This window comes from Narcine bancroftii, chromosome 4 (assembly GCF_036971445.1).
Source record: "Narcine bancroftii isolate sNarBan1 chromosome 4, sNarBan1.hap1, whole genome shotgun sequence".
Classification (NCBI taxonomy): Eukaryota; Metazoa; Chordata; class Chondrichthyes; order Torpediniformes; family Narcinidae; genus Narcine; species Narcine bancroftii.
In genome coordinates this window covers 91,225,721-91,252,089 of record NC_091472.1, presented here as the reverse complement: position 1 = coordinate 91,252,089, position 26,369 = coordinate 91,225,721, and the positions used below count along the sequence as shown (strand labels likewise).

Sequence of the window (26,369 nt, the reverse complement as noted above, 5' to 3'; positions counted from 1 at the left end):
AGAAGAAATAGACCATTCAGCCCATCGAGTCTGCCAAACCATTCTCCCACTCAGCTCCACCAAGCTTCACTGCCCAGCCTTCTCCCCATAATCTTTAATGTCCTGGCTAACCAAGAACCTATCAACCTCTGTCTTAAATACACACAATGACCTGGCCTCCACAGCTACCTGTAGCAACAAATTCCACAGATTTACCGCTCTCTGGCTGAAGACATTCCTCTACATCTCTATTCTAAGCGGATGTCCTTCAAACATGGTTTTACCCTTTTGTTTTAGACTGTCCCACCATGCCTTTCAAAATTTGATATGTTTCTCTGAAATTCCCCTCCTTCTTCTAACTTCCTAAGAGAACAGTCCAAGTCCTGTCAAGCACTCCTCATATGATAATACTTCCATCCTCAGAATCATCCTTGTGAACTTCTTTTGAACCTTCTCCAACATCAGCACATCCTTTGTTTTTTTGGAATATTTTATTTAATCAACATATATAAGACCAAATAATTGACAATACCAAAATAATATATGTTGAAACTCTATATAAGAAAAAAACTAAAAAAAACTACCTACTACAAATAAAAAATAAAACCCTGTGACCCACCCTTCCTCCTAAAACTAATCTAATCCCAAAACTAAAATACATAAAATGATTACAATTGATTAATTCAGATTGCATCAGTTGACACTCAGACCTCAAGGACATCATAAAATTATTGTACCTTCAGGGAAAACTTCACTGATCAGGAAAAATAAAGAAAAAATTTATAATTTTAATTTCATTATTCTAGCATACGGACCCCAAATTAGCACATACTTTCTTAAACAAGGAGCCCAAAACTGCTCACAATATGCCAAATGTGGTCTCACCAAGTGCCTTATAAAGCCTCAACATCACATCCCTGCTCTTGTATTCTATTCCTCTCAAAATAAATGCCAGCATTGCATTTGCCTTCTTCTCTTCTGACTCAACCAGTAAGATGTCATTGTCCGATGTGTGAGTACAAAACAGAAATGTTATATACATTAATGATCTAGATGATGGGGTGGTGAATTGGATTAGTAAATATGCAGACGATACTAAGATAGGTGGAATAGTGGATAATGAAGAAGGTTTTCAAGGATTGCAGAGGGATTTGGGCTGCTTAGAAAAGTGGGCTGAAAAATGGCAGATGGAATTTAATGCTGATAAGTGTGAGGTGCTTCATTTTGGTAAGAAGAATCAGAATAGGACATATGTGGTAAATGGGAGAGCATTGAGGAATACAGAAGAGCAGAAAGATTTAGGAGTAACGGTACATCGTTCCCTGAAGGTAGAAACTCACATGAATAGGGTGGTGAAGAAGGCTTTTAGTATGCAGGCCTTTATCAATCATTGCATGGAATATAGGAGTTGGGAGGTGATGTTGAGATTGTATAAGACGTTGGTGCGGCCTAATTTGGAGTTCTGTGTGCAGTTCTGGTCGCCTAATTACAGGAAGGATATAAACAGAGTGGAGAGAGTGCAGCGAAGGTTTAGCAGAATGTTACCTGGGTTTAAGCATCTAGAGTATAGGGAGAGATTGGACAGATTTGGTCTTTATTCTTTGGAGCGTAGAAGGTTGAGAGGGGATTTGATAGAAGTATTTAAGATTATGAAAGGGATAGACAGAGTGGATGTGGATAGACTATTTCCATTAAGAGGAGGAAAGATTAAAACAAGAGGACATGAGTTAAGAATTAAGGGGCAGAGGTTTAGAGGTAACATGAGGGGGAACTTCTTTACTCAGAGAGTGGTAGCCGTGTGGAATGATCTTCCGGGAGAAATAGTGGCGGCGGAGTCAATTGTATTATTTAAGAAAAGGTTGGACAGGTATATGGATGAGAAGAAGATGGAGGGTTATGGGCATTGTGCAGGGAGGTGGGACTAGAAAGGGGTGTTTGGTTCGGTGCGGACTAGAAGGGCCTAATGGCCTGTTTCCGTGCTGTAATTGTTATGTTATGTTATGTTATATTGAAGTTCTTGCTTGCTGCAGGAACACAAGGATGTAAAATACTCTGCTAACAATGTGAATCCTGCATGCCAATCTCCCCGCTTCTCTTCTTTTTGGATGATTATCTGCATATAGTGACCTGGTCTGCTTTTCTGGCATTTTCAGGGGATTTCACAATCTCTCAGACAGAAGAAAATGTGTCCTATGAACAATCCCAACAGGCATCTGATATGATACCATTCAATGTAAAACACAAAAATCTGCAGACACGTTGAAGTAAAAACACAAAATGCTGGAGAAACTCAGCAGGTCAACAGTGTCCTTTACATAGCAAAGGTAAGAATACCTAACTGACGTTTCAGGCTTGAGCCCTTCATCAAGGTATGGAAAATTGTCGGCAGGCATCCGAACAAAATAATAAGGATAGGGGTGATAGATGGAGAAGGGAGGGAGGGGGCAGCAGCGATCAAGGGGAGAAAGGATGGCTGGGTGAAGGGAGGGGAAGGGAGGGATGAGAATGGGAAAGGGAAGGGGGGAGGGGGGTGAGGAGAGCAGGTTAGCAGAAACCGGAAAAGTCGATGTTAATGCCATCTGGCTGGAGAATGCTCAGACGGAAAGTCAGGTCTTGTTCCTCCAATTTAGGGGTGATCTTGGTCGGATAGTACATAAGGCCATGGACAGACATGTGAATATGGGAGTGTGACACAGAACTGAAATGGTTGGCTATTGGGAGTTGACTGTCACTGGTGCGGACAGAGTGAAGCCATCTCCCAATCTGTGCCCAGTCTCTCCAATGTAGAGAAGGCCACTAGTGATACCACTAGATGGCAGGACAGTCATTCTCTTATGCCCCATCACCTCCAACCACAGTGTATTTTAGCTGCCAGCAGATGGCTCTACATTGCCATCTGGTGAACCAACAGAAGGCAAAGTGCGGGCTGACTGACCTTGATACATTTCAACTTTTGTCAGCCATAAGGCAAAAAGAATCGGCATGAGCATTGCCCGACACCCCTAACAATAGGAGAGAGAACCAAAAGAGAATCCCTTCAGAGACACTGTATATCCGTGGACTCACCTCCAGTGTTCCCGCAGCCTCTGCAGCCACACTGACTCCAGTTCAAACCATCGGCAATCCAAGCCACTTAAAGCCTGAACAGAGCCGTTGCCATTGGGATCGGGCAGTAAGACCCAGTGGAGCAGTGATGTGTCTCTGCTTCCCACTCTCCTAGATCCACATCAGCGGTAGCACCACTGCTACAGCACCTCTAATAACACCGCCACTTTTTTCCATCAATTGTATTGCTTTTATATGTGCTCCAAGATTGAATTTCTATATAAAATATAAGATAAAAGAAATCAAAGCTTCACCGTGGAATGGGGAGAAATTCTGGGTCGTTCTGCGGGGTCTTGACCCAAGATGTTGACAAGCCTTCTGTCTTCACAGCTGCCTGACCCACTGAGTTTCTCCAGCAGTTTGCTCTTTGTTCTCTTTTCTCATTTTACAACTTGTTAAGTATCAACTAAACCAACTTAGAGTTAAAATAAATAGCAGCACTGCCAGAACTGCTGTAATGGCATCGTCACTGCTGGTGTGGACTCAGGAGGGTGGGGAGCAGAGAAACAGAGCTGCCCCACAGGGTCCAACTGCCAGGGTTTGAGACCGATAGCTCCACACAGGCTTTAAGCAGCCTATTAGAGGAGCCAATGGTGTTTTGTTTTAAATCCTCCAACCACAGGTGTGTGTGCCCAAGATGGAAGCGCATATGCTGAGCAGCGAACCATGAGGCTTTGCAGACTCTGTAGAGCAGTGGACCAGTGCAGGGCACAAGAAATTGGCAGAAGACCCCCTGTTGAGATGCAGAAGACTGGGAGACAACCCAACAGCGAAGGTGACCAAAGCAGTGGACCAGTGAGGGTTTCAGCAGCTGAGGGACTCACAAAGGCTGCGGGCTGTTGATGACTTGTGGTCGAAGAGCTCACACAGGACGCTAACTGCTGGCAACCTGCAGTCAAATGGTGGTCTTCCATGGACTACCTGTGCCTTTGTGATTACTGAGCTCACCAGCACACTCTTTCATCTTAACGATCTTCCAAACTGTTGATTTTGGCAATCCTAAGGTTGGGGCAATGTCTTTTCCTATTTAATGGCTTCTTTGGTTTTCATTGGCACAACTCTGGTCCTCATGTGACAACTACAGAGACTCCAAAGGTGATCAAAAGTCTAGCTCTCTTATTCCTGGACCAATGAAGCAGTTAAACATACCAGAGTGATCACAAACATCTGTGAAGCTAAATGCCCCAAACATTATGGTGCCTTGAAATAGGGGAAATAGGTATTTAAAAAGTACTGTAATTTTTACAAGAACAAATGAAGATGTATACAAATAATCTTGAATAAAATCTGAAATGTGCACTTTAATCAGATGTGAATTGTTTGATTACAAATTTTAAACTGTGGAGCACAGAGGCAAATAAAGGAAATAAGTATCTTTGTCCAAAACATTTTGGAGATGTCTGTAAGATTATGTAAGATAATCTCCATAAACATTATGGAGATGTCTGTAAGATTATGTAAGATAATGTCTGTAAAATTATGTAAGATAATGTCTGTAATATTATGTAAGATGTCTGCAATTGATGGGACATCAGAATCCATGATGGACCTAACTATGTTTTCTACCTTCTGTTGCCTTTTGCATTCCTGGGCACGTGCCAACTTTGTAATCTGTGCAACCAGTCATTATACTTTCCACAGCGCAACTGCAATGGTTGCACAGATCACAAAATTGTAATAAACCAAGTAGAATGTACATCAATCTTCTTGCCATCTTCTGCATTGCAAATGAGTCACAAAAGGTGCAGATGCTGGAATCTTGAATTGACAAAGAATTGCTGGCACTGGAGGGAACTCAACAGGTCAGAGAGCATCCATGAGAATAAATGGTCAGTTAGCATTTCAGGATTGAACCTGTTATCAAGTCCAAATTGAGAAGCAGGACCTCAGAGATGGTAATCACTTCATTAACAATTGAGTTTGTCACTTGACACAGCACAAATAAGAAAGAGAAATTAAAATGTGTCTCAAAGACTGCCATGGTAGCAGTGGGTTCCAGCTCACAGAACACTGGCATGTTGGGGGCACTGTTCTAGCAAGCTGCATGATGCAGGGAGTTGAGAGGGCATTGAACTCAATACTGGGGACAAGGGGTCACAGTTGTGATAAATTATAAAGTACAGACAAGGCAAGTGAGAGTGGCAACAATGTGGGTAATGATAAACAATCTGGCAGGAAGGGAGGGTATACATTTACAAGCAACTCAGCTGGTAAGGCAGAGATAAAAAAGAAAGAGAAGAACAAGGCAGGTCATCCAGGAAATAACTGTGCCTGGTGTGATAGCACAGAGAGCTACCTGCAGGATTACAGAGATTGAGACCTGATTTATTGAAGGGTGGGGAGGAAGCTCGAAAACATGGTAAAGTTGCTTTGTTAATTAATGACGTACTTAGCACTGGAGAGTGAAATGATCTGAGCTCGGTTACGTACAGATGGAAATGGCTTACCTATGGGGAAAGATGAATGTAGCAAGCTGTTCAATCATTTATTCCTGGCAAGAGAAAAGACCCTGAAAACCATAAAAAGCTGCAGATGCTGGAAATCAGAAATAAATACAGAAACACTTCTGGAAACGCTCTGTATGTCAGGCAGCATCTGAGGAGGGAGAAAAACAGAGTCAAAGTTTCTTTAATCAGAGACATCTTGATCAGATGTAGCCAGGACAGGTGTTGAAAGGAGGCCAGATGCAAAGCCTTTGGACAGCAGGATACACGTTAAAAAAGGTCTTGAACAAGCAAATGCCCCACGTTTATTTCACAGTGAACAATTTGGCTGACATATTGTTCAAGTCCCACTCGGTTCCACACTCTGCCTCTAGTTTTACTCCAGCAATGTTGTTGATATGTCATCTTTGCATGGGGCACAACCTGGTACAGTGGTGGCCCAGAGAGGTGAGAGGCAGCTCCTGAAGTTGCAGGCTTGAGGAAGGGAAAAGTAATTTTGATAGTGAGGGAGTTAGAATCATCAAGGTAGCATGGGAGTCTCACCACTAAACAACTGGTCCAAACATGTGGTCTGAATTTACAGAAGGGAAGTGAAACACTAAGGTCTGTGGAGCTGTGATTGTAGTTAAAACACAGAAATGCTGGGGGAGCTCAGCTGATCTCACAGCAACCATAGTAGGTAAAGCTTGGGCTGAACCCCTCCTCAAGGTATGTGTGAAGAAACACAGTATGTGAATTAAAGGCTGAGGAATGAAAGGGGGAAGAATGGGAGGGGAAGGAGGTCAGACCAACAGGTTCTAATTGGATATGATAAGAGGAAAGGTGAGAATTGAAGAGAGAGAGAGAGAAAGAGAGACAGACAGACAGATCTAGAGGAAAGGATTCAGGGAGAAGAAGATGGGGAGGGGGCGGTTGTGGTTAACATAAACTGGAGTAGTTGATGTTAATGCTATCCATTTGGAAGGTGTCAAGAGAGAAGATGAGGTGTTGTTCTTCTAATTTACAGGTGTCTCAGTCTGGCAGTGCATGAGACCATGGACAGGCATGTCAGCAAGGGAATATGGGTGGCCACTGGGATATTTACACTATTACAGCAGACAGAGCCAAGGTGCTCAACGAAGCAATCTCCCAGTCTCCGTCCAGTCTCTCTGATCTCAAGGAGATCACAGCAGGAGCACTGGATGCCATAGATGACCCCTGCAGATTCACAAATGAAACGTTGCTTCACTTGGAAGGACTGATTGGGCCCCTGAATGGTGCTGGGGCAGGATGTATGGGTGCAAGTGGAGCTTCTCCCACGGTCACAGGGCATGATTGGTGGGAAGGGAAGTCACAGCGGGAGCAGTCCCTGCAGAAGGCAGAGAGGAGAAGAGAGGAGAATATGTGTCCGGTGGTGGGATCACGTAGTAGGTGGTGTAAATGGTGAAGGTGAATGTATTGGAAGTGGAGGCTGGTGGGCTGGTAAGTGAGGTCAAGAAGAATCCTGTCCTAGTTGCTCAAGGGGAGAACATCTCTAATGATCTTGTATGGAAGACCTTGTTCTGGGAGCAGATGTGATGGAGATGGAGGAATTGAGAGAAAGAAATGGTATCCTTACAGGATATAGAATATATACAAGATATAGAAGAGGAATAGTTGAGGTAGTTGTAGGAGTTGGTAGGTTTGTAGATGATGTCTGTCGAGAGTTTATCTCCCAATATAGAAACAGAGAAATCAAGAAAAGGGAGAGTGATGCTAGAAATGGACTAAGTCAATTTGAGGTCAGGGTGGAAGTTGGCAGCAAAGTGGATAAAGTCAATGAGTTAATCATGAGTGCATGAAACAGCACCAGTCATCGATGTAGCGGAAGAAGAGTTGCGGGGCCTTGCCTGTGTAGGCTTGTAGCATGGATTGCTTCACATAGCCAACAAGAATGCAGACATAGCTAGGGGTCATGTGGATAACCATGGCTACTACCCCTTTGACTTGGAAAAAGTTAGATGAGTCAATGGAAACATTATGAGGGGGATGGCATTCTGCCAGCTGGAGGAGGGTGGTTCTATTGTTGAGAAAGAAACAGAGGGCTTTGAGGACTTTGGTATAGGGAATAGAGAGGTGCGTAAGGATTGGATATCCATGGTAAAAATTAGGCAATTGAGTTCGGGATTTGGAAGTTGTTGAAGTGATGGAGGTATCCAGGTTATAGGTGGGGACTAGACCAAGGGGATAAAACAGAGTTGAGGCAAGCGTAGACCAATTCAGTGGGCCGGGAGCATGTGGAAATGATCAGTCTGCTGGGACAATGGGCTGGAGTTAGAAAATGGCAGCGTAGATCTGGGAAACTTGGCACTTCGGGAAACAATGAGTTGGAGGCCATGCCAGGGAGGTGATTGGAAGTGATGAGTTAAGAGATGGTGGATGATACAGTGGTTTGATGAGTTTTGGTAGGGACCTGTTGGAGGGGTAAGTAAGAGGAGATGTCTGAGAGTTGTTGTCTGGCTTTGGCCAGATGACTTCCTAACAGAAGTCATCGTCAGGATTGTCCTTTCAGGTCAGATGAACACAGCAGGAGTCATATCTGTGCACACCAAAGAAATGTGAATACAAATCTACATTTAGATAAGGGTCATCACTGTTCCTTATGGAGCCAGTCATATAATGAGTTTCAAGATACAATTACAGCCAGAGGGTGGTGGGTGCATGGAACGAGATGCCAGAGGAAGTGGTAGAGATGGGGAAACCTACAGTGGTTTGAAAGGTTTAGAGGGATATTGGCCAAATGGAGGAAAATGTGACTAGCTCAGATAGGCAATTTCATCAACATGGATGCCAGACTGAAGGGTCTGTTTCCATGTCTATGACTCCAAGTCCCTTACTTTCAAGTGGAGCTCTGAATGCTCCTGGCATCTGTATCAGTTCCCCTGACCCTTTCCCTCCTCCAACCCAACCACTGCCCAGATTCCATCAACCCCAGGTTTACCATTGAGGGCTACTGATGGGGAAAGTAGCCAGGAGTTCCCCTTGCCCATGAGATGAGAGAGCTTCCAGTGGAGCAGGACCAGTTGACCAAGGGGAGCCTGGTTTCAGGCTCGCTTCCTCCAAAGTACCAGTTTTGTCTCCCTGGCACCTGGTGTCCAATCAACATGTAGCAAACAGGTGCATGGATTTTCAAATGGACATCCATGTGATTGAAATAGACAGGAGGATGGGAGAACATGCACTCAGTGCCAGGTTTGAGCAAAAGCTCTGTTACCCATTAAAGGTGATGATAAGCACGATGAGGGAAGTTGAGTTACCAGGAGAGATGGAAAAGCTGGGCCTTTTGTTTGAGTATAGGAGGTCTATATAATTATGAGATTATAGATAAGATGAATAGTGATAGTCTGTTTCCTAAAGTGAGAGCATCTAAGATGAGAGGACGTAGCTAAAAGATGAGCGGGAGTGGGATTTTGAAGGGACGTGAGGGGATAGTTCTTCACTCAGAGGGTGGTGAGCATATGAAATGAGGTGCCAGACAAAGTAATGGAGGCAGGTACATTAGCTTGGTTTAGGCAACACTTGGACAACAACATGGACGGGAGGGGATTGGAGGGGTATGAGCCAAATAGGACTAAAGCAGGAGGGCTCATTGTTCAGCAGGGACAAGTTGGTTCTAACGGCCCATTTCCATGCTGTGGAACTCTGCCTCTAACTCCATCATCAATGGCTAGCTTCAACAAGAGGTGGTTTTCTCAGTCGTACTGCAAACTATTATCATCAGAGCTCAGTGTGGTGCAGCAGGGCAAGTTGGTCAAGGATATTTGTATTCTTGACCTATAGTACAAGGCTTACTCTCTCTCCTGTGCACCAGAAGAGGGATGGTTGTGTGGGAAGGAGTTGTTCCATTGCCTGATCTTGGTGCACAGCCCAATTTTGTGGGCAGGCACTATGTAGCACATTGTGTCTATCCAGGTAGACATTGCTTGTGGACATGGCAGGCACTGAAACTTCATTGGGTGTTGTGTCTATCCAGGTAGACATTGCTTGTGGACATGGCAGGCACTGAAACTTCAGTAGGCGTTTGCACTGTTTCACTTCATTCCATCCTCCATCTCCCTGATTGGGATAATGTGGAGATTCTGCCATGGGAAAAAAAAAATCACACAGCAAACTAATGGTGTAAAACGTGGTTAACAATACATTTAATTTTCAGAACTACAAACTGTTAATTTTAATTTCAATTGGTTCATCTCTTTTGATAGCTTTAATTGTTAGATGCTTTTCATTATTTGTATCATTTGCTTTGGAATATAATTTGATTTTAGAATTACTGAACTTTCATTATGTCCTCTTTGCCAGTTATGTTCTTCACTAAAAGATAAAGCATTATTATTATTATTATTGCTGTTTTACATCAAGTTCTCTTAGCACAGTAAAATTGTTGAAGGATATAAAATTAGAAAATTAAGTTTAGTTACATCATGTAAGGTGATTTATATATTCTAGGATGTTCCTTCTATGCATCTTATCCAACAGTGAGTCCTTCTAACTGTGTTGAGGTGTGTTATTGTAACCATCCCCGTGCACTCATGTCTCATTCATGCATTGATGCCTCATGTTATAAACCCTAGTTCTACTGCAGAACGAACTGCACAGTAAAATAATGCCTCAATGTGACCATCCCATCCATCAGAACCACTTGATAAAACCAACACTACCTTCCACTACAAACATTATTAAGATAGAAAACCAATTTTTAACTTTTTGATTAAAAATTTGTTAATCAATATGTCAAACATTCAGATTATTATTCAATTTTCTATTGAATGCAAACAATTGGTTGCATGTTGATTGATAAATAAGACTTATTTTGGATTAATCCCCAATCACTTTATTCTCTGGTGTGCTTTGTTTTATTTCCTAGGTTGATGTTCGAAGGTTGATCATCTCTTTACATTCGTCCTGGTCGTGTCTGTAAAGTCTGGAGGAAAAGAGTGGAACAGAACGTGAGGTATGTGTCACAGTTTGGGAAGAAGTGCACTGACTGGGTGAGAGCATTCCCCCATTCATAGTTACCTCGCAATATTTTCCACATCACTAACAGCTTCCGGTAACCTCATTCCCCTTGTTTCAGGCAAAAGCATCATTAGTCCCCCAGCAACCACAGCTAGCACACCTGGAGTAACATGGAAAAGAAGGTTTTTCAATGGACCTCGGTACACGTGACAATTAGAAATGATTTAAGATCTAAATTTAAAATTGGCTGAATAGCCTATTTCTGCTCCTACGTCTTATGGTCTAAATCACTTCTGTAAACTCACCAAAAATCACCAGAGGGAGTTCGGTCCAAATGGTTGTTAATCTGAAGAGCAGAAATGGCGCAACAATCCCACCAACATCGCCCAGTGCCAGGCACACCGAAACTCCGAAACTCCTGTTTCATTTTTGAAGGAAAAATGATGATCAGATCATGAACTAACACCTGCCTATCCATCAGGAAAAGCACAGCAAACTGGATAGAAGCGGAGAGAGAACAGAGATGGCTATGGAAATTGAGGGACAAGTGGGAGACAAGAGAAGCAAGGAAGTGGGTGAGAGGTTTGGGGATTGGTGAAGTAAGGCACAAAGTGATGGTGACAAATTATTTCTAAAGAGTTAAATCAATAATGTTTTAAAGTAGACCTCCCTCAGTATTTCTTTCCTCAGCTGTCTCAAGCTGTGCCCTTGACAAACCCCTCCTGCCTTCGTCCTCCAATGGAGCCACTCTCTGATTACTCCAGGGGAGAAGATCACAGAATGCCCCCGAATGACACCCTGACACCACCACAGGTGGGTTTCAATCACATCAAGTGGCGCTGACTGCTTCCTTTTTGAACCCCTGCTCTGGCCCAATTAACTCCCAGTGCACCAAAAGAGGTGGGGTCATCACCTGCTCATTCTGAGAGGCTCAATAGGAAGAAATTTGGGACTGGCCACAGAATAAGTAATTAGGGGTGATTGAGATTTCATTAAGGGCCCATTTTTCACTGGGGGCAAGTGGTGTGACACAAGTTGGTACAGGCACTGCAGAAGGGATGAATGGCCTGGCTGACTGCTCAGTGTTTGTACAATTCACCAGCCGACGCTGCAATATCTTCAGTAATAACCTCAGTGCTAACTGCCACGGAGCAGCACAGCCATCCTTGGTGTCACTGTGCCTGTGGGGCGACATAGTTGCCCAGCTGGTCGAGCTGCTGCCTTGTAGCTTGAGAGATCCAGGTTTGATCCTGGCCTCTCTCTATGCCCATATGTGTTTTCCCTTGGAGTTCCATCTTCCTCCTATATCCTAAAGATATGCGGTTTGGTGGGTAAACTGGCTGCTGTAAATCATCCCTAGCGTGTATGAGAGTGGGAGAATCCAAGGTGGGAACTAATGGGAATGTGAGGAGAATAAAGATCAATGGGATTCACGTTGGATTAATAGAAGTGGGTCAGCACAGAGAATGGGTTGAAGGCTCTATTTGGATGCGGTGTGACTGACTCCTCATGTGACTCGAGATGATGGGGACGTTCTACCAGTTACCTGATGGATGTGGGTTGCAGCTCGTTGGTCACAAGGAACAGTATGCTGAGTGAGATGGTTATCCCAAATCTGGCCAGCGTGGTGACGGCAGTTTTGAGCCGGTGCATTTCTTCGAAGGAGTAAAACACAAGCAGAAAGGCAGAGTTTAAAAGGGCAGTAGTTGCTTAAAGCAGGACAAGGCCATCAGCTGATAATAAACCCAGCCCTTAAATCTGGCCTCACCTTCAAAACCTCAGCCTTGGAGTAGGTGACAGAGAGATCACGAAAAGGTTAACTGGTCAACTAAAGGATTAAATTATCCAGTAGGCTTCAGCTTTGAAAAACTGGAGGGACTTGGTTTGGGCAGCAACCATTTTGATCGAGACCTTTTATCAATACTCAGATTCTTAAGCCTCAATAAAGGATCCCAATCTGAAATATCAGCTATTCATTCCTCTCCAGTGATGATAACGATACTGAGATTATTGTCATATACAATGTACATATGCAGCAACATTTTTGTTTGCTCCAGCTGAACTGATACTTTGTAAAATAAACCTACAAAAACAACTAAAAAATAACTAGAACAGTGCACTTAATTGAATTAAAGGAAACAATAAATAAAAGAATAGATTGAAAATAAATATTCACAGTTATCTTCATGTAAAAGGGAGACAGTCCTTCTGTGGTGTCGGAGAAGACCCTGATTAGTGTAATCAAGAGCCTGCTAACTATTGGAAAGAAACTGTGCTGAACCTAAAAGTCCTAGCCTTCAGGCTTCCATACCTTCTGCCCAAAGGAAAAAGTGAGAAGAGGTTATGTCCAGGGTGATGGGGTCCTTTAAGGTGTTGGCTAAGACTAAGGAGCAAAACTAGGAAGCTGATGGTTGATTTCAGGAAGGGAAAGCCAGAGGTATTCCCTGGAGAGGATGAGCAAATTTAAGTTCTTGAAAGTCATTATTTTGGAGGATCTTTCCTGGACCGAACACACTAAAGGCATCGTGAAGAAAGCTCATCAGTGTTATTACCTCCTCAGGAGTTTGCGGAGGTTTTGTAATGACACCAGAAACCTTGGCAAATTTCTACAAATGTGTGGTTGAAAGTGTGCCGACTGGCTGCATCAGGATATGGTATGGGGGCACCAATACCCCTGAGAGCGTAAAGCTTTCCAAAAGGTTGACACCGCCCAGGACATCACAAGCAAACCCTCCCCACTATCGAGAACATCTACAGGAAATGCTGCTGTTGGAGAGCAGCAACAATCATCAAGGATCTACACCATCTAGCACACACTCTGTTCTCCCTGCTGCTATCATAAAAGAGGTATCAGTGCCACAAGACTCACACCACCAGATTCAGGAACAGCTGCTACCCCTCCACCATCAGACTCAACGACAAACTCAATTACTCTTACTTGTGCACTTTATTGATTTTTAAAAATTCTCTGTATTGCACAGTTGGTTTGTATATATTCACGATCTGTTTACAATTCTTTATTTGTTTCCATGTATACGCTGTGTACAGTTAATTTTTGCACTACCAATAGTGGTAATTCTGCCTCTCCCGCAGGAAAAAAGTCTCAGAGTTGTATGTGATGTCATGTATGTACTCTGACAATAAATCTGAAATCTGGCTGCCTTCTTTAAGTAGCACTTCACAAAGATATCTTCAATGGATGGGAGGACATAGTCTGTGATGGACCTGACTACATTTGCTTCCTTCTGCCGCTTTCTGTCTTCCTAGGCAGTCAAATTCCCAACCAGGCTGTGATGCAACTCGACAGTATACTTTCGACAAAGCACCTATTGAAGTGTGATGGAGTATTCAATGACATGCCAAATCTCCTCAGAAAGTGAATGCTCCCTAACCCACTGCTGCTTCTCTTTGTTTCCAGCATCTGTAGTTCTTCTTTAACCATCAACTTTTCTCTAAATTACATTTCGTATGCTGCATCTTTTGGTCACATGCACTTGGAGAAAGTTTCATCTGTACAATGATGACAGGTAACTACAGCAAATGTTCCAAGTGAACCTAACCCATCACCAACCTGCCAGCTGCCTGGTTTCAAACTAGCCCAGTGGTGACTTTACCTGGAACCTCCCCTACTGAAAATATACCCACTATTTCTTGTCTCATAGTTTATTCAGCCTGAACAGTTACAGGGGACTAATGTTGCAGAGTACAAGAAGATGGGGTGGAGAGAGAGAAAGAGAGAGAGTGGAAATGTTCACAACAAGCAGAGCTATGGAAGTTGATAGACATGTCAGACCAAAATTAGAGAGAAAAGGATAAAGAGGGAGAGAGAAAAGAGAGTGGGGAGAAATGAGGAGAGATAGAGGGAGAAAGGAGTGAGGGAGGGAGAAAGGGAGAAAAGGAAATAAAAAAGAAAAGGGAGCGTGAAGAATTTTTGAGACCACAAAGATTAGAACAGAAGCAGATACCTGTTTGTCCCTCTGGCCTGCTGTGCCATTCAGTGAGCTCAAGTTTGACCTGAGCTCCCAATTTCCATGCCCCTTGGTGCCTTACAGATCTAACATACTCGATGACACAGCACCAAGCCCGCCACAGTACAGGAGTCTGCAGACATGTTCATTTGGTGGGAGAGTTCCCTGCTTACCTTCCGAGATGCACGCTGCTATGAGACAGAAGGCTCCTGCCAGAACACTGGAGGCCACAAAGGGGCTGCGCCGTCCCACACGGTGAACGACCAGAACACCAAGCATTGTTGCCGGCAGCTCCACTGCCCCAGCTACGAATACATCGCTGTAACTCTCAACCCCTTGGAACCCCAGGCGTAAGATAAGCCCCAAGTACACCACGTTGCTTGTGAACCTGATCACAGTGGAAGAGGAGCAAGTAAGTTGTAGCAGTAATTTCTCTTCTGAACTCATGACCCTCATTGCATTTGGTGCATACATTGATTATTCTGCACACTCAATATCCACTTTGCATTTGGTCTGTGTTTGAATAGAAACTCAGTTCTTGGAATCATATAGCACAGAATCTGGCCCTTCACCCTGCCAAACCTGTAGCAACCACCAGGTATCTAATTAAAATAACCCTGGTATATTCTCTGCACATTCCCATCAACTCTCCCCAGATTCTACCTTTCACATCAATAGCAATTTACAGTATCGAATTAACCCATTACCCCAGAGGAAAAGGGAGAGGACGGTGAAATCCCAGCTGGTCATAGGAAGAATTCCATATTGGGAACAACCACCGTTAGGATTGAACCCGGGTTGCTAGAACCAAGCAGTAGATTCCCTGCCCTCTGCAGCACTGTACAGCCCTACTCTGCCAGGGTAATGTTCAACTCACCAAAGTTCCGTTAATGCTTGGTTAAGACGGGGAGGGCAGGGTCAATAAGATCTTGAGATAGAGAGGAAGACCTGGGAAGAGTCTTGAAGCAGTAAAAGGACTTCTGATGATGGTGAGGTGGAACTCAGGACTCACAGAACTTTACCCTATCACCCCAACACCCTCATTCCTTAGGTAGGGAGTCTAGACCAGTACACCACATTCCATGTAGCCTCACCAACCACCAATATATTTAGAAAAAAGATATCTCCTCTCTGCACTCAAATCTTGCAATAAAGGCCAACTATCTTCTGAATTGCTTGCTGTATCAATATGTTAACTTCTTGTGATTCATACACAAGAATGCCCAGATCCATTTGCAACATTTCAACTACTCACTATTTAAAAAATATTCCTACAAACCTGGATGTCCTTACTATTTCCAACTGTGTTCTGGTGCATTCACTTACCCTGAGACCTTTCTGTATCCTCCTCAAAGCCCCACACTTCTATTTGGCTTTGTATCATCAGTAGACTTGGATTATATTGCACTTGAACCCCTCATCCAAATGATTGATAGCAATTGACAACTCAGGACCAAGCTTCAATGACTTGGTCAATGCACCCTTTGTTTTCTGCCATTAACCAAACCCAATCAACATCATGCATTCCATTTCCTTGTTTAACACTATTACAAAAGTCCAAAATTACATCAATTAGTTCATCCTTATCTATTTTGCTAGTTAAATCCTACAAAAAAGCTCCAACAAATTTGAAAAACATGATTTCCCTTTCATAAATCCATACACAGAATAATAGTCTTATCATTATTTTCTAATAATAGGTTTCCATTTCTTTAATAATACAGTGCCCTCCATGATGTTTGGGACAAAGACACTTTTTTCCTTTTTCCCCTGTGCTCCACAGTTTTAAATTTGTAATCAAACAATTCACATGATTAAAGTGTGCATTCCAGATTTTATTCAAGGTTATTTGTACACTTTTTGGTTTGACTATGTAAAAATTACAGCATTTTTTATGCATAGTCCCCTCATTTCTTGGCACCATAATATATTGAACATAGCAATGGTATGTATATTAAAGTAGTCATGTTTAGTACTTTGTTGTATATCCCTTGCATGCAATGACTGCTTGAAGTCTGTGATTCTTTGTCATCACCGGACGCTGAGTATCTTCTCTGGTGATGCTCTGCCAGGCTTCTACTGCAGCCATCTTCAACTCTTGCTTGTTTCAGGGGCTTATCCCCTTAAGTTTTCTCTTCAGCATATGGAAGGCATGCTCTACTGGATTTAGATTGGGTGACTGACTTGGCCATTCAATAATGCTCCAGTTTTTAGCTTTGAAAAACTCCTTTGTTACTTTAGTAGTATGTTTGGAATAATTGTCTTGCTGGAGGATGAAGTGCTGTCCAATGAGTTTGGAGGCATTTGCTCGAACTTGAGCAGATAAGATGTTTCTATACACCCCAGAACTCATTTTGCTATTGCCATCAGCAGTTGCATTATCAATGAAGATAAGTGTATCTGTACCTGTGGCAGCCATGCATGCCCAGGCTGTTTTAGATGAGGCGGTATGCTTTGGATCTTGGACAGTTCCTTTACGCCTCCACACTTTGCTCTTGCCATCAGTCTGATACAGGTTAATTTTGGTCTCATCTGTCCGCAAGATCTTTTACAGAATTCTGCAGGGTCTTTTAAATACTTTTGGCAAATTGTAATCTGGCCATCCTGTTTCCATGGCTAACTAGTAGTTTGTATCTTGCAGTGTAGCCTCTGTATTTCTAATCATGAAGTCCTCTGCAGACAATATAATTCAGAGATCCTGCAAGGTAACACTGTGCTGGCCCACAAGCTCGCACCATCCAAATTGAACTAACGAAAAACATAGAAAAAGATTTCCATGATAATTTCAGAACTAGCAATTCTACATAAAGTAGTCATTCCCTCCATGTTTTACACCCATATGCTACAATTCCAGTGGTATTTCAAGCATAGAACATGGATCATAGAAATTTACAGCACAGTACAGGCCCTCTGGCCCACTGTGTCGTGGCAGTCTAATAACATGCTCCAACAGTTGCCTAGAATTTCCCTAATGCACAACCCTCTGTTTCTCTCAGTTCCATGTACCTATCTAGTAGTCTCTTAAAAGATCCTATTCTACCTGCCTCCACTACCGTTGCTGGCAGCACATTCCATGCACCTACCTCTCTCTGTGTGAAGAACTTACCTCTTACATTCCCCCTGTACTTACTCCCAAGTACCTTAAAAATATGCCCCTCACATTAGCCATTTCAGCCCTGGGGAAAAAGCCTCTGGCCACCCACATGATCAATACCTCTCATCATATTGTACACCTCTATCAGGTCATCCCTCATCCTCCATCACTCTCAGGACGAAAGACCCAGTTCACTCATCTATCTTCCTAAGACATGCTCTCCAATCTGGGCAGCATCCTTGTAAATATCGAGGCGATGGCTCTTAGTTTCATTCTTGTTTTTTGGCCTCAATGGCTTATTTGACTTTCATTTTTTAAAAAATACTTTATTTTTTTTCCCCTTAAATATATACCTACAGTGTTTAAACTTTTGTACATTTCAAATATATATTAAATATTTACAAACAAAAAAAGCAGAAATTTTTTTCCCCTCCCCCCCCACCCTCAATATAAGAATATAAACTTTCATACTGTCAGAGCTCTTATTTCTTTCATAATTCTTTTCTCATTTACAATTGGACCCCTATATAATCTAAGTATGGTTGCCATATCTTAATGAAAGTGTCATATTTCTTCTTTAAGTTATGTGATTTTCTCCATGGGTATACAACATCGAGGCTCTAAAGGCTGTGTACGGCCCTTCACCCCAAGTCCAAAGCCCGCTGCGCAGCTCAGACGGCAAAGTCCTCCTCAGCGACAAGATCTCCATCCTCAACCGATGGTCAGAACACTTCCAATCTCTTTTCAGTGCCAACCGCTCAGTCCAAGATTCCGCCCTGCTCCAGCTCCCTCAACAGCCCCTAAGGCTAGAGCTGGATGAGGTTCTCACCCAGGATGAGACATATAAGGCAATTGAACAACTGAAAAGTGGCAAAGCAGCAGGTATGGATGGAATCCCCCCCAGAGGTCTGGAAGGCTGGCGGCAAAACTCTGCATGCCAAACTGCATGAGTTTTTCAAGCTTTGTTGGGACCAAGGAAAACTGCCTCAGGATCTTCGTGATGCCACCATCATCACCCTGTACAAAAACAAAGGCGAGAAATCAGACGGCTCAAACTACAGGGGAATCACGTTGCTCTCCATTGCAGGCAAAATCTTCGCTAGGATTCTCCTAAATAGAATAATACCTAGTGTCGCCGAGAATATTCTCCCAGAATCACAGTGCGGCTTTCGCGCAAACAGAGGAACTACTGACATGGTCTTTGCCCTCAGACAGCTCCAAGAAAAGTGCAGAGAACAAAACAAAGGACTCTACATCACCTTTGTTGACCTCACCAAAGCCTTCGACACCGTGAGCAGGAAAGGGCTTTGGCAAATACTAGAGCGCATCGGATGTCCCCCAAAGTTCCTCAACATGATTATCCAACTGCACGAAAACCAACAAGGTCGGGTCAGATACAGCAATGAGCTCTCTGAACCCTTCTCCATTAACAATGGCGTGAAGCAAGGCTGTGTTCTCGCACCAACCCTCTTTTCAATCTTCTTCAGCATGATGCTGAACCAAGCCATGAAAGACCCCAACAATGAAGACGCTGTTTACATCCGGTACCGCACAGATGGCAGTCTCTTCAATCTGAGGCGCCTGCAAGCTCACACCAAGACACAAGAGAAACTTGTCCGTGAACTACTCTTTGCAGACAATGCCGCTTTAGTTGCCCATTCAGAGCCAGCTCTTCAGCGCTTGACGTCCTGCTTTGCGGAAACTGCCAAAATGTTTGGCCTGGAAGTCAGCCTGAAGAAAACTGAGGTCCTCCATCAGCCAGCTCCCCACCATGACTACCAGCCCCCCCACATCTCCATCGGGCAGACAAAACTCAAAACGGTCAACCAGTTTACCTATCTCGGCTGCACCATTTCATCAGATGCAAGGATCGACAACGAGATAGACAACAGACTCGCCAAGGCAAATAGCGCCTTTGGAAGACTACACAAAAGAGTCTGGAAAAACAACCAACTGAAAAACCTCACAAAGATAAGCGTATACAGAGCCGTTGTCATACCCACACTCCTGTTCGGCTCCGAATCATGGGTCCTCTACCGGCACCACCTACGGCTCCTAGAACGCTTCCACCAGCGTTGTCTCCGCTCCATCCTCAACATCCATTGGAGCGCTTTCATCCCTAACGTCGAAGTACTCGAGATGGCAGAGGTCGACAGCATCGAGTCCACGCTGCTGAAGATCCAGCTGCGCTGGATGGGTCACGTCTCCAGAATGGAGGACCATCGCCTTCCCAAGATCGTGCTATATGGCGAGCTCTCCACTGGCCACCGTGACAGAGGTGCACCAAAGAAAAGGTACAAGGACTGCCTAAAGAAATCTCTTGGTGCCTGCCACATTGACCACCGCCAGTGGGCTGATATCGCCTCAAACCGTGCATCTTGGCACCCAACACCCAACCCCAACCAACCAATTTTCCCCTGCAACCGCTGCAATCGTGTCTGCCTGTCCCGCATCGGACTTGTCAGCCACAAACGAGCCTGCAGCTGACGTGGACTCTTTACCCCCTCCATAAATCTTCGTCCGCGAAGCCAAGCCAAAGAAGATACAACATCGAGCAATTAGTAGGGCAGAGTCGGACTTAAGGGCCACAGCCAGGGCTATCTTAGCAAAACAGATTTGAAGTTTTCCTTTGACTTTCATTGGCACAACACATATTGAAAAATGCAACTACAGACTCCAAAGGTGATCAAAAGTTTAGAAGCAAGCCTAGCTCTCTTATACCGGGACCAATGAAGCAATCAAACAGGCCTGTGAACATAAGCACCTGTGAAGCCTAATGTCCAAACATTATGGTGCCCTGAAATGTGGGACGATGTATAAAAAATGCTGTAATTGCTACCTGGTCAAACCAAAATGTATACAAATAACCTTGAATAAAATTTGGAATGTGCACTTTAACTACATGTGAATGTTTTGATTTTAAATTGAAAACTGTGGAGCACAGGGGCAAATATAGGTGAAAGATGTCTTTGTCTCAAACATTATAGAGGTCACTGTAGATGTTAGTATTTTCTCTACCATGTTCAGTCTCTCGTTCCCTGTTTTTTTTTTCACTTTCTTTTTTAAATATTGACTTATTTTCCAGTTTAATTTATGGGAGCAGTTCTGGAATCCAAGGAAATTTGGAAGTTAACAATTAGTTTCTCTGTTATCACCAGGATTATTACTGAGCAATCCCTTTCACTGGATACTGATGCAAATTTCCTTGAGCATCTCATTTGCTCCACACTTGTGGTTCAGGAGGTTCTCTGTCACTTTCCATGAAGTTATATCTATCAGGTTGTTCAATCTATCCAGTTTAACTGTTGCTTTTCCATGTCCAGCTATGGGATCATACACATTAATTCAACTATGGTAGGAGCATCAGAAACAAGAGGGCAGAGGTTTCGGGTGAGAGGAAGGAGTTTTTTTAAGAGGATCAAATGGGTAAGTTTATTTTTACAAGGAGTGGATGATGTCTAAATCCCCCTTTAATGTGAATACTGTGTATAATCCCACCAGATGAGCTGGTGGAATCAGATATAGTCTCCACCTTAAAGATGGATTTAACTCAGCAAGGCATGGATGGATATGGACCTAAGGCAGGCAAATGGGATTTATGCAGATAGCCAAAATGGTTGGTGTAGTCGGGAGGGATGAAGGGCCTGTTTCAACGCTGACATTGATTCTGACTGACTCTAATGAACAGAGTGTAATCGCAATTTATGAACCTACCAGGAGTACATTAAAATTAGAGTGTTCTTTCTCATCTGTGATGTCCTAAACAAATCCAAGAAGGAAGGATTCTTCGCCTCTTCAGGGGTGTTCTCCCCTATTATCACCTGGAAAACAGATTGGAACTATAGCTGTGATTCATTATCATGGCTATGTAAGAGAGCTCCCACTAGACTCCATGCCTGCCATGGGCCTTGCCAATGGTCACCCAGCTCTACAGTTCTCACTGTTACACTGAGACAGTAATGATAGGAGATAGGGCTCACCTGGGTGGTGATAAATTGCACCTTCTGGTATAAATGAACAAAATGTTGTCTCTGGGGACCATTAACCATACATGTCGCAGTTCATTCTCATTGAGGCCGGATGCTGTAGTCCATACCAAAGATACCACATATTTCTCTTGCAGCCTTTTTCTATGAAGGCAGACTGCCAATCTTTGGAAAATCAGATGGAATGAATGATTCTCAGATCCAAAGATATAGAAAGTTGCATCGTGGAAATAGGCCCTTCAGCCCAGTGAGTCTGTGCTGGCTATCAGCCATCAACTTATTCCACCTCCTCACCTACACACGAGAGGTAATTTACAACAGCCAAGTAACCCACTAACCAGCAGGTCTTTGGGATGTGGAAGGAAACCTGAGAACCCGAGAGAAACCTACCAACAGGGTGGCACAGAGAAGCAGTTAGCACAACGCTGTTGCAGCATCAGCTACAAGGTTCGAATTAAGGAGTTTGTATGTTCTTCCTGTGTCTACATGGGTTTCCTCTGGGCACTCTGGTTTCCTCCATGCCTTCAAAATGTACAGTGGTTATAGGTCAATTGGGTGCAATTGGGCAGCACTGGCTCATGTGTGGACAGGCCTTTACCATGCTGTTTGTCTGAATTTAAAATTTCAATTTAAAGAGGAAGAATGTGCAAACTACACACTGTCAATATCTGACGTCCAAGAAGGTAAGGATGGAAGGGTTAATGGAGAGAGCTAGGGCAGTGGAATGTTCCAAGTGCAGGATGTGGAAAATCTGGGACAATACAAGTGTCCCTGACTATTTCGCCTGCATGAGGTGCATCCAGCTTCAGCTCCTGGGAGACATATTAGGAAGCTGGAGCTGGATGAATTCCAGAGGGGTCTTCAGGGACACACTCACCCCTAAAAGGCAGGAGACAGGAAACTGGATGACAGTTAGGAGAGGGAAGCGGGAGAGGCTGACAGTGCAGAGCACCCCTGTGGCCATTCCCCTCAACCACATATATGATTTTAGATACTGTAGGGTTGGGGAATGATCTATCAGGGACAAGTTGAGGTGGTCACAGAGGCTGGACCACCAGCTCAGAAGGGAAGGGGGGGGAAAGAGACCTATGGTAATTGGGGATTCTGGTGAGGAGAGCAGATAGGAAGTTCTGTAAATGAAATCAAGGCTCTCAGATAGAATGTTACCTCCCAGGTGCCAGGGTCAGCGATGTCACTGATTGAGTTCATAACATTCTGGAGGGGAAGGGCGAGCAGCCAGATGTTGTGGTCCACATAGGGACCAATGACATAGATAGGAGTAGGGATGAGATCCTGAAGAAGGAATTATAAGGAGTTAGGAAAGCGAAGAAGCAGGATCTCAAGGGTGGCAATCTCAAGATTGCTGCTTGTGACACTTGCCAGAGTGGGTAAGAACACAAAGTTGTGCCAGAGTTGGTGCAGGGAGTAATGGTTCACATATGTGGATCATTGGGTTAGGGTTAGAGTTCTGGGAAGATCTGACCTGTACAAAGAAGTTGGGCTGCACCTGAACTGGGGGTGGGGGTGGGGGGGGGGGAACCAATATCCTGGCAGAAAGATTTGATAGAGCTGTTGGGGAAGGTTTAAACTAGTTTGGCAGGGGACTGGGAACCAGAATGTGAGTGCAGAGATTAGGGCAGAAGGTCAAAAGCATGATGCTATGTGTTTTGAGTTGGTGAGGAAGGACAGGCAGGGAACAGAACATGAAGGTAGTCAGTTAGAGGGGTTGAAATGTGTCTATTTCAATGCTAGGAGTATTAGGAATAAGGGGCATGAACTTAAAGCATGGAACTACAATGTTGTGATCGTAACTGAAACTTGGCTGGAGGAAGAGCAAGATTGGCTGATGCAGGTGCTGGGGTTTAGGTGTTTTAAAAAGAATAGGATGGGAAGTAGGAAAATGGGGGTGGGGGAAGAGCATTACTGGTCAGGGATAGTATCACGGCTATAGAAAGGGAGGAGGCTGCAGAGGGAGTGTCTACTGAGTCGGTGTGGGTGGAAATCAGAAATAGACAGGGAGCTATCACTGTGCTGGAAGTAGTTTATAGATCCCTAAATAGCCCTCGGGACACCAAAGAGAAGATAAGCAGGCAGATTTTGGAGTGATGCAGGAAATAGAGGGTTGAGATTAAGGGTAATTTCACCTTCCCTAATATTGACTGGCACCTACTGACTGCAAGAGGGATAGATGAGGCTGGGATTTATCAGGTCTGTACAAGAAGGATTCCTGAGACAGTACATTGACTGGCTGACAACAGGAGAAGCCATACTGTATATGATTCTGGGGAATAAACTTCGTCAGGTCTCGATGGGGGAGCATTTTGATGAGAGTGACCACAACTCCCTTAGCTTCAATATAGCTATGGAAAAAGATAAAAATTGTCAAAATGGGAAAGTGTTTAACTGGGGAAGGGCTAATTATGAAAGGATGAGGCAGGAACTAGCGAGAGTAAATTGGAAACAGGTGAAAGTACAGAAATAATGCAGAGGAAGTCTTGGGGGCTACGTGCAGGGTTTAAGGTAGGTTTGTCCCACTGGGACAAGGAAAGGATGGTAGGAAAAGGGAACTTTGGCTGACGAAACAGGTCAGGCAACTAGTCAAGAGGAAGAAGGAAGCAAACATTAGATATAGGAAGCAGGAAACAGGAAGTGTCACATTTGTGGCCCGAAATGTGAAGTTAATGAAACATTAAACACTAGTTTTATCAGGTAAACTTCTCTGGGTCTTTTTATTCTCCCGTTTCCTTTGTTCTCCTGCTCGTGTTCTTATCTCTCTCTCATACCACGTGACTTCCGGTACATCTCATACATATTCATTATCATGACATCCCTCCTTTAATCAGAAATAAACTTTACCTTCACTTACCAATATCCCTCGGAAACATACAAACATCGTAACTAATGGTAATACTATAACTCAACTACATAAAATATACTTCCTACAGCACTCATACATGCACTTTATGATATAAGATTAAAATACTGTCCCAAAATTCTTATTAAAACTATGGCACAAAGTCTTCGTATCGTTTGGGCACTTTCCGGTTTCGTTTCGGCCTGCCTGCGATATTGTCGTTGCTTCTCGGTTGTTCACTCTCAGCGTCGGAAATACTGCTCACCACGGCTTCGGGTGTTTCTGGCGCTCTAGTCACTTCATCAGGAGTGCTGGTAACTGCCTCTGGAACATCATCAGGTCTCTCAGTTTCAGCATCTCGTATTGGCCTTTCAACCTCTTCACTCGATGTATCTCTGGACTGGTACCTTTTTACACCTGAGACATTTCTCTTATACAGGACTCCAGTCGGAGACTTGACTGTCACCATACTGCCACTTCTGGATACGACAGTATAGGGTTGATGGTAATAAGGTGTGTCTAGCTTACCACCAGTTTCATGCCTCACTAGAACATTATCTCCTGGCATGATGTCTGAGTACTTGGCTCCACGTTTCGAATCAGTGTACAGCTTTGCTGCACCTTTCTTTTCAGCATCGTGGTCCCTCATCTCCTGGTCGTCTCGGATTTCCTTTATTTCTGGCATTTTTGTGCGGATTTTTCTCCCAAAAAATGCTTCTGCAGGACTTTTTCCAGTGGTTGCATGAGTCGTTGCTCGATAGACAGCCACATAAGATAGCAATGCTTCTCGCCAATTTTGTCCTTCTGCGTGTGCAATCCTCAATCGTTTTTCAATGGACTGATTTTGTCTCTCTACTTCTCCATTGGCTTGCGGCCATTTCGGAGTTACTTTATTCTCCCGTTTCCTTTGTTCTCCTGCTCGTGTTCTTATCTCTCTTTCATACCACGTGACTTCCGGTACATCTCATACATATTCATTATCATGACAGGAAGGACTCATGAGAAGTATATGGTAGCCAGAAAGGAACTTAAGAAAGGACATTGGAGAGGTGGAAGGGGGCATGAGAAGGCCTTGGCATGAAGATTTAAGGACATGTAACCAATTAATGGCTAAACCCCATATATCTTTGGAACTTGGGAGGAAACTCTGCATACGTAAAGAACAGAAGGGAGACAGAATGAAGGTGAGGCCACTAAAGGATAAGAGAAACAACATGTGCCTGGAGGCAGAGGAGGTTGTGGAGGTCCTAAATGAATACTTTGCATCAAGAGAAAAGGACCTTGATCACAGTGCGGTCGAAGTTGAACAGACCTGTGTGCTGGACAATTAAGGAAGTAGAAGTGTTAGATTTTAAAAAAAACATCAAGATTGATAAGCCCAATATACCCAAGGCTGCTGTGGGAAGTGAGAGAAAAGATAACTGGGGAAGTAGTTACAAATCCTATTGGTCACAGGGGAGGTTTCAGAGGATTGGAGAATGGCAAATGTAGTTCCCTTGTTTAAAAAAGGAAATGGGGAATCCTACAAATTATAGACCAGTGAGTCTTAAGTAGTGGTGTGCAAACCATTGGAGAGGATTCTTAATGATAGGATCTATGAGCATTTAGAGAAGAACAGTCTATTCAAGGATAGTCAGCATAGCTTTGTGAAGGGAAGGTCATGCCTCACAAGTCTAATTGAGTTCTTTGAGGAGGTAACAAAAGAAATTGATGAGGGTAGGCCAGTAGATGTGGTCTACATGGATTTTAGCAAGGTATTTGACAAGGTCCCCCATGAGAGACTCATCCAGAAAGTAAGGAGGCATGAGATCAGTGGAGCCTTGGCTGTGTGGATTAAAAATTGGCTTGTAGGAAGAAACCAGAGAGTCAGGAAAATATTCTGCCTGGAGGTCAGTGACTAGTGGAGTACAACAAGGATCTGTTCTGGGACCCTTTGAAAATTTTATAAATGACCTGGATGAAGAG

General features: G+C 43.7%; 1 protein-coding gene across 2 annotated transcripts in view; it reads right to left on the bottom strand.

Annotated features, from left to right (window-relative positions):
- Nucleotides 1-9,728: 9,728 nt before the first annotated feature.
- Nucleotides 9,729-26,369, bottom strand: part of LOC138760820 (solute carrier family 22 member 3-like) — a 36,709-nt gene continuing 20,068 nt past the window's right edge. For both annotated transcript variants that reach the window (XM_069931987.1, XM_069931986.1), the window contains 6 exons: nucleotides 21,279-21,385; nucleotides 14,644-14,858; nucleotides 12,049-12,157; nucleotides 10,808-10,920; nucleotides 10,563-10,662; nucleotides 9,729-10,467 (listed from right to left, as the gene is read on the bottom strand). In XM_069931987.1, the coding sequence (XP_069788088.1) occupies nucleotides 10,407-10,467; nucleotides 10,563-10,662; nucleotides 10,808-10,920; nucleotides 12,049-12,157; nucleotides 14,644-14,858; nucleotides 21,279-21,385 (705 nt within the window). In that variant the 3' untranslated portion in view covers nucleotides 9,729-10,406. The remainder of the gene's footprint in view (nucleotides 10,468-10,562; nucleotides 10,663-10,807; nucleotides 10,921-12,048; nucleotides 12,158-14,643; nucleotides 14,859-21,278; nucleotides 21,386-26,369) is intronic.